This window comes from Myotis lucifugus, unplaced genomic scaffold (assembly GCF_000147115.1).
Source record: "Myotis lucifugus unplaced genomic scaffold, Myoluc2.0 scaffold_66, whole genome shotgun sequence".
NCBI lineage: Eukaryota > Metazoa > Chordata > Mammalia > Chiroptera > Vespertilionidae > Myotis > Myotis lucifugus.
In genome coordinates, this window is record NW_005871114.1 from 59,609 (window position 1) to 68,026 (window position 8,418).

General features: G+C 47.0%; 1 protein-coding gene across 1 annotated transcript in view; it reads left to right on the forward strand.

Moving 5' to 3' along the window:
• LOC102420333 (dynamin-binding protein-like) overlaps window positions 1-7,954 on the forward strand; it is a 40,155-nt gene extending 32,201 nt beyond the window's left edge. The window contains 3 exon segments of the mRNA XM_023754839.1: window positions 1,621-1,819; window positions 4,455-5,002; window positions 6,126-7,954. Coding sequence (XP_023610607.1) covers window positions 1,621-1,819; window positions 4,455-5,002; window positions 6,126-6,311 — 933 coding nt within the window. The 3' untranslated portion in view covers window positions 6,312-7,954.
• Window positions 7,955-8,418: the final 464 nt, after the last annotated feature.

Sequence of the window (8,418 nt, forward strand, 5' to 3'; positions counted from 1 at the left end):
ACCTGTAGTTTTCTCACACTTGGTATGTACTTCCAAATGCCCTCTGAAAAGCACACTTGGATTTTTGTCTATACAGTGAAAGGAGCTAGTAGTCTTAGTACTTTGATCAATTAATGAAGGGGACTGATTTAAGGGTATGTTCATTCTGCCAGGCCTCCCTATTTTTTATCATATATCAGAAGAGGTAATTATTTGATTTACTGCCAAACAGTTGATGGCTAACTGCTTTATTACCTGGAGATATCCTATATAATAAAACCCTAATATGCAAATCGACCAAACAGTGGAACGACGGGTCGCTATGATGCACACTGACCACCAGGGGGCAGACACTCAACGCAGGAGCTGCCCCCTGGTGGTCAGTGTGCTCCCACAGGGGGCACCGTTCAGCCAGAAGCCGGGCTCACTACAGAGCTAAGGAGCAGCTAAGGAGCAGAAGCCAGGTTCCCGGCTGGTGAGCGCAGCGGCAGTGGCAGGAGCCTCTCCCACCTCCCTGGCAGCGCTAAGGACCCCTCGGGGGATGTCTGACTGCCCACTTAGGCCCGCTCCCCTGAGGAGCCGGCAGTCAGACATCCCCTGAGGGGTCCTGGACTGCAAGAGGGCACAGGCCAGGCTGAGGGACATCCCCCCCCCCCCACCCCCAGTGCATGAATGTCGTGCACTGGGCCTCTAGTATATATATATTTAAATATATTTTTATTGATTTCAGAGAGGAAGAGAGAGGGAGAGAGAGAGAGACATCAATGATGACAGAGAATCATTGATCAGCAGCCTTCTGCACACCCCACCCTGAGGATCAAGCCCAGGCATGTGCCCTGACCAGGAATTGAACCATTCAATCACTGAGCCTTGCCCAGCCAGGCAATATATATATATTTAAGTTTATTGGGGTGACATTGGCAGTTATATTTTTTTAAAACTCAATTCTTCCATATTTTAAAAACTTTGGTAAGCTAAGCCAGATTACATCAGGTCATGATCTAAAAGACTGAAGACTTATCTTTGTTTACAGTATTTTTGCCCATACAATCTCATAGACATTAATTTAGATTAGCTTAAAAGGGGGAATCAAATTTATTATTACTTTATCTTATTTTTAAAAATTTATCTTTATTGAAAGTATTACATATGTCCCCATTTTCCCCCTTATTGACCCCCTTGCACCTTCCTCCCACCCCCACCTCCCCCCAAGGCTTTTACCATACTGTTGTCTGTGTCCATGGGTTATGCATATATGCATGGAAGTTCTCATGAATGTTATTTGTTTATATAGATGGGGAAGTCAGCATGAGAAAAGTCTCGGTGGTTTAGCTTCATACAAAGACCCAGTAATATTAAGTAATATTAGGTATTTTGAGTGTTTAGGTGGCATTTAGTCATATTTTTTTTGTCACAAGATAACAGTAAAACTGTGAGTTAAATTTTCTTAATAGCTACAGAGGCACCAAAGCAAGGCCTAAGCGATCTTGACTTTTACCCGGCCCCGTGGACGGACTCAGGCACAGGAGCAGCTGGCTGTCGTCCCCACTCTGAGACTGACAGTGTCGGGATTAAACCCGGCTGCTGGGATCATGGCCGGGGAGGGCTTCTGTTGATGGTATTTCTCGTGCTGCCTTTCAGCCAACTTACATGCTGCAGTCGGAAGAACTCCGGGCCTCTCTTCTGGCGAGGTATCCCCCAGAAAAGCTCTTCCAAGCAGACCGGAACTTCAATGCTGCTCAAGACCTGGATGTCTCCCTTCTGGAAGGTGACCTGGTGGGCGTGATCAAGAAAAAGGACCCCATGGGCAGTCCGAACCGCTGGCTGATTGACAATGGAGGTAAGAATGCTGGACACTGGATTACTGTAACTGTCAATGAGGAAGGGCTTTGAGCTGTAGCTGGATCCTGTCTGGACCAGGAAAAAATACGAGTCTTTGATTAAAGGGGAAAGTAACCTCGAAAGTTCTGTCCATCTCTAGAGAGTATAATGCCCAAGTGATTCCTGAAACAAAACCTGTCTTCAGTTTTGTTTTGTTTTACAAATTCCAGAGGAGATTCCATTCCTTCCCTTGCAAGGTCTGGCCCTGCTTCACAGCCCTGTGGGCAGCGGGTGCTGCCTGATGGGGCCGGTGCCCTCGCAGCCAGTTCTGAGCAAACCACAAAATGAGCGGCCTTCTCCGAGCTCTGTGAATGTGCCTTAGGCATGTGTGAATTTAAATCCTGTAGGACAGAGGTTTTCGTTTTCCTCCCATAACAATCTTACCTCATGACTATTCATGGATGACTTTAAAAACAGCTCATAGCTTTTTTTGTGGTGGGGGGCATGGGAAAGAGGTACAGAATTTAAAGAAAAACACAGCCCTGGCTGGTTTGGTTCTGTGGATAGCGCGTCGGCCTGTGGACTGAAGGGTCCCAGGTTCGATTCCAGTCAAGGGCACATGCCTGGCTTGTGGGCTTAATCCCCAGTAGAGGATGTGCAGGAGGCAGCCAATCAATGATTCTCTCTCATCATTGATGTTTCTATCTCTCTCTCCCTTCCTCTCTGAAATCAATAAAAATAAATTAAAAAAGAATGCTTTTAAAAATAAAAAAAAGAAAAGAAAAACACAAAGAATAATACTGATCCATGATTCTTTCCCCACAATATCAAAATCTGAAAAGCTTTGAAAAAGCAAAGGTTTTTTTTCCCCTCCCAGAATTCATTTGCCAAAACCTGCCTAATCTGAATTCATTTGGTGGCAAAACCTGACCAAAGTGATGTGAGGCTGTTTATAATCATTACTTATCCATTTTGGTGTGAAGAGCCATCTATTTGCTACAGAAATGTTAGTGGATTTGAATATGGAATATTAACCCAGACCCTGCTGGGGATATTATGAAATATACTAGAGGCCCGGTGCACAGGTTCGGGCACCGATAGAGTCCCTTGGTGTGGCCTGCAGGGATCAGGCCGAACCGGTAGTCCAACGCCACCTTCCACTCCTGCTCATCCTGGCCCCGCTGGGCCTGCCGCCGCTGCTGCTCAGTAGGTTTGCTGCCGCTCCGCTGCGGTCTCCAGGCTGTGGCGGCCAGTTGTGAGCCCTGCATCTGGTGCCCGTCAGTGAGTGTGGGAGCGCACTGACCACCAGGGGGCAGCTCCTGTGTTGAGCGTCTGCCCCCTGGTGGTCAGTGAGTGTCATAGCGACCAGTCAACTGGTCACTTAGTCTTTTATATATATAGATTGTATGTGTGCTTTACCTTCCCCAAATTCAAAAATCTAACTTCTAAAGCACATCTGGTTCTGAGCATTTCAGATATGGATTGTGGGCATATATACTAAATATCTATGTTCACATTGCCAGAGTGAAAATGTTAACATTTCTCAGTTTTCTTTAAAAGTATCTGTAGATTTTTTTTCCCCTCCCCCTACTCCTTCCTAACCAAAGAATAGAGATTGAAATGGGAAAGGAAGGACAGGCTGGGGCCTTCCAAGTGGTGAGCAGGTGAGTGCCCCTGCTGGATTCATGGACAGATGAACTCCTTGTAAAGATCCAAGCTGTTCAAAAGGCTCCCTCGTCCCTGGGGTTATATGGACTCAGTCCTGATAAATAAAGTGGTAGCAAGAAGCCCACAGTATCCGGATCAGCTGTTACCCTCTACCCCTCACCGTCTGCCCAGGGGCCCCTCCCCATCACTTAGCAGATAAAACAAATGTGTGCCAGCATTGTTTCAGCTACAGGAAACGCATGGAAGATGGAGACAGGGGGCTCACACGGGGGTCCCTGCCTGGACAGACAGTTGTTTCTTAATATCATAAAGCATTTTCCTGTCGATTCAGGATTTCAATTCCCAATTTATACTTCAAAGTTTTAGCCGAAGGCCCTCTCTGTCATCATCTTAGGCAACTAGTTAAAGTGAACATGTGCTGTGCATGTGTTGTGTGGGTGATTCCAACCAGTAGAAACAGCTTCCCACTTAGACTATGCTCACTATTCCCACCACATTCCTGAACCAGAGACGGGGATTTAAGTGGATGGAAAGAGGGCAAGGAGGCATCTCTTAGGGGCTCTGCCCATGAGGATGGTTATTCCGATCCCTTGGTACCACTGTTGTATTTGAACACGTCCCTTAAATTGTCCCTTAGTCCTTTCCTCCATGATCTAGGTATCCTGTGAAACTGTCCTCATGTGCTCAATCTCCACCTTGTCCTTTTCATTCTCTCCCCTTGCCTCTCCACGAGGCCTCCTTATCACTCGTCTCTTCTGAGGTTGCAACAAGAACGCACTGGCAGGCAGTCGCCACGATTCGTCTCTACCCACCGCATTGTACCCTGGGATTGAATGTCTGATCCGTTCGCTCACTGGGCATCTTACTTTGTGTCTCTCACTATGGAAACTTTTAAACCATGGTTTTTTCTCTGCTGATGACCCCTCCGTCCCTCGTCCCTCCTCCTCCTGCTAAAAGCTTTTCATGTCTGTCTTTCCTCCCCATAGTCACCAAAGGCTTTGTGTACAGCTCCTTCCTGAAGCCCTACAACGCCCGCCGCAGCCACTCCGACGTCTCTGTGGGCAGCCACTCCTCCACCGAGTCCGAGCACAGCAGCTCCTCCCCCAGGTTCCCTCGGCAGAACAGCAACAGCACCTTGACCTTCAACCCCAGCAGCATGGCTGTGGCCTTCACGTCGGGGCCTTGCCAGAAACAGCCTCAAGATGCATCTTCATTGAAGGAACTTGACCCAGCAACTCTCAGTGCTTCCTTAAACGTGGGCAGTTCAGAGAGCGGTCCTTCCAGCCGCCCTTCAGACCCGCACTCCGCCTCCCAGCCCAGGCCCTGGGACTCCGCCGACGTGGCCCAAGACGCCGACCAGCCTGCGCCCACCCTGAGGAGCTACCGAAACTCCCAGCATCCAGAGATGGCTGGCTGCTCCGTCCCAGGGCGAAACGGGCAGGATAAAGACCTCGTAAAAGGATGTGCAAGAACAGCCCCGTCTCTGGAAGATAAAAACGAAGAGCCGGAGAGCAGTGAGGCATTGGGCAACCAGGTGAGTGCTCCCTGCTCCCCTCGCAGAACAGGTGGCAGGTGTGTTGTGGGTGCAGATAATGCTTTTTTAGGGCGGGGGCGAGTCAGAGATGCCAGGGCCTGGGGTGTGATCCGGAGATGGGCTCATAGACAAATACTCGTGCTGGTGAGTGAGCAACTCAACACCTCCAGGCCCTTTCTGTGGCCGGCTCTTCATAGTTCTTTCTGAACCCCTTTTTCTGTGTCATGGGGCATTTACAAGGTTTACGATGAAAACTTTTCCCACTCTTCTGATTTACTGATTCCTTAGTTGTATAAAGTCTGTCGTTTAACCCATTATTGAGTTTTTTATTCAAATACTATATTTTTAGTTCTAGAATTTAGAAATAAAATTCTGGCTCTGTTTCGGGTTTTCCTGTTCCTTGCGTAATGGCCTGTTGTCTGGGGATCTGAATGTAGCCTTTGTATCTTGAACATTTAAACCTGCACGTTTTAAAGCCACGTCTAGCTTCTCAGCTCTGCTTGTTGCCTTTGCTCCGTCCGCAGTGGTGAGTGGCCGTGTCTGTTCTACAACGTTTGTCTGTGAGCTCATCTCCCGTGGGGCTGCCTTTGCTGAGTCTCAGTCGTGCCCTGGGTTGTGGAAGTGTTTGTCTTTGCCAAGCTCTGGATTCCAAAGCACCAGGTTTCCCACTCGTTCGTTTCTCAGCTCAGACGTCCCACCCCGCATTCCTCAGTCCGTCAGATGAGATGGTGCCGGCCTGTTTCTCTCTGGCCCAGATGGACACCCCAGTTCTGGACCCACCAGTGGGCAGTTTCTCTAGACATGTTGAGGGAGACATGTTTTTCTAAATATATCGACTCTGATAGGAATTTTGGTTTTCTTTGACTTTGCCTTGTCCATTGTGGTAGCCACCAGCTATATGTAGCTTAAAATTATATAGTTAGTTAAAATGAAATAAGATTTTAAGAAGTGAGTTTCTCTGTCTTACTGGCTGCATTTCAAGTGCTCAAGAGCCACATGTGGCTGTGGGCTGCCTTATTGACAGTGCAGGTACAGACCATCCGCCTCACTGCAGGAAGTTCTGATGAACAGTGAATTTCCAGGCAGTTTCCATTGCCTAACTCAGCTTTTCTCCCCCACACAGGTCTATTTTGCTGTCTATACCTTCAAGGCACGGAACCCAAATGAGCTGAGTGTGTCAGCCAATCAGAGACTCAAGATCCTGGACTTTAAAGATGTTACAGGAAATACAGAATGGTGGTTAGCCGAAGTTAATGGGAAGAAGGGCTATGTTCCATCCAATTATATTCGCAAAGCTGAGTACACCTGAACCTGTTCTGCTTCCCACTCAGCCTTGCTGCCCTCGCTTCCTTCTGCTGGAGGTTCTGGTGGTCCCCTGAGGGGCACCGCTCGGGAGGCACAGGCCCTGTCCCCAATGCTCAACCATGCCACAGGGGGCACAAGATACCACTTGTTCTCCTTCATTGGGTTCGCAATCTTGATGCTTACTAGAATTTCTAGAATTTGCCATGAACCCTGGAGCTTGAAAATAATTCCATGACCACGAGAAGAGTGGCAAGCCCTGGGTCAGCCTATGAAAATGAGAAATTTCCAAGCAGAAGACTGTATCTTGTGTATGCTGGGAGCTATGCAATAGCATTGGAAGATGTTGGCATTGGTTGTACCATGCTCCACGATCACCTGACAGAAATTGACTTGGATGAAAAGAATTCTCTGGAAGCCCTTTTAGGCTAAGCCTCTGCCTGTGGCAAGGAGTTTGCTGAGATTGTATCAATTCTGGTGTTTCAAAGCTTCTTGTCTAGCACACGTTCACACCTCTGTGCCTACCCCAATTTCTAAAAGTCCTTAAAACACTAGCATGTGTAATCTTTTTCTTAGTTCACTGATTGGTTATGCAACATTCGACTGCTTTCTTTCTCCTTCTGAAGAGGTTTAGCGTCTTTCTTTTCCTTCAACCTTTATCTGAAGGTTCTCATTTCTTATAGGTGCAGTCATCTACACCGTTCTGAGAGTTATGTCTACTTTATATAATCACTGTGTGATCATCTCCCCAGGCTCTCTCTCTGCAACCCATAACTGATAGATTTTTCCAAGGAGAATAGGATCAGAGTTCCAGCCATTTCGTTAAAAGGATTCACTCTGCAATGAGCCAAAACCAGCCCAGCCCGGTGGAAGACGGAATACCTTTCTCCTTCATCCAACTCAGTGCTGTCCACAGATGCAGAAAACTAACACGTGTCTTTTTTTTTTTTTAATGTTTTTATTGATTTCAGAGAGGAAGGAAGAGGGAAAGAGAGAGAGAAACCTCAATGATGAGAAAGAATTATTGATTGGCTGCCTCTTGCATGCCCCCTATTCAGGATCCAACTCACAACCTGGGCATGTACCCCAACGGGAATAGAACCGTGACCTCCTGATTCATGGGTGGATGCTCAGCCACTGAGCCACACCTGCTGGCCTAACACGTGTCTTATTTGAATTAGGATACTCAGTCCTGAAACTAGCTTATCTGAGACTTAGAAATAGCGTTTTCTGTTTTACTCTAACCTCCATGTTTCAGAGATCACAGTCTAAGCCAAAAAGATTCTAAAGTGCCTGGTTGCCCCTTTCTCCGGCCTCAGGAAGGTGTTTGCTAACCCTCACCTGACGACTCTCCCCGGAACGTTCTATTTGAGCAGGGCTCTTACTTAAGGTCTGCCCCCATGTGAAGCCTACCTTGGAACAGAAAACTATGAATTTGTCTTACAAAGGGAATTAAGAACAGTCTTACAGCCCCTGCTCCAAGTGCACCTTGGGCCGAACCCTCCTGATGAATTGGGAGACACTGGGCTCCTGAGCCCAGGCGCATGCGGGTCGGTCAGAAGGCAGCAGCGTGAGCCTCTTGTGAATAGTTTATATTTAGAGATGTTTCTATTGGAGTAGTTATTTTATAAATAAAAGCGTTTCTAAGGACCATGAGTATGTTTTCTTGATTTCCCTCCACGTTTAGCCTGAACTTTCCTCTTGGGTTTCTGAGGGTACCTTTCTGACAATAAACTGATGCCCAAATTCCAGGAGATGGGCAGGACTAACAAGAAATTCAAATCAAAATGTATTTGTCAAAAGTAATATCAATGGAATTACTGTATACTCAGGAGATGTCCATGCTGCAGGTGATTGTTTCCTTATTTTAAGGCAGTGGTTCTCAACCTTCCTAATGCCGCGACCCTTTAATACAATTCCTCATGTTGTGGTGACCCTCAATTTCATTGTTACAAATTGAACATAATTAAAGCATAGTGATTAATCACAAAAACAATATGTAATTATGTATATGTTTTCCGATGGTCTTAGGCGACCCCTGTGAAAGGGTCATTTGACTCCCAAAGGGGTCGCGACCCACAGGTTGAGAACCGCTGTTTTAAGGCATTTTATTA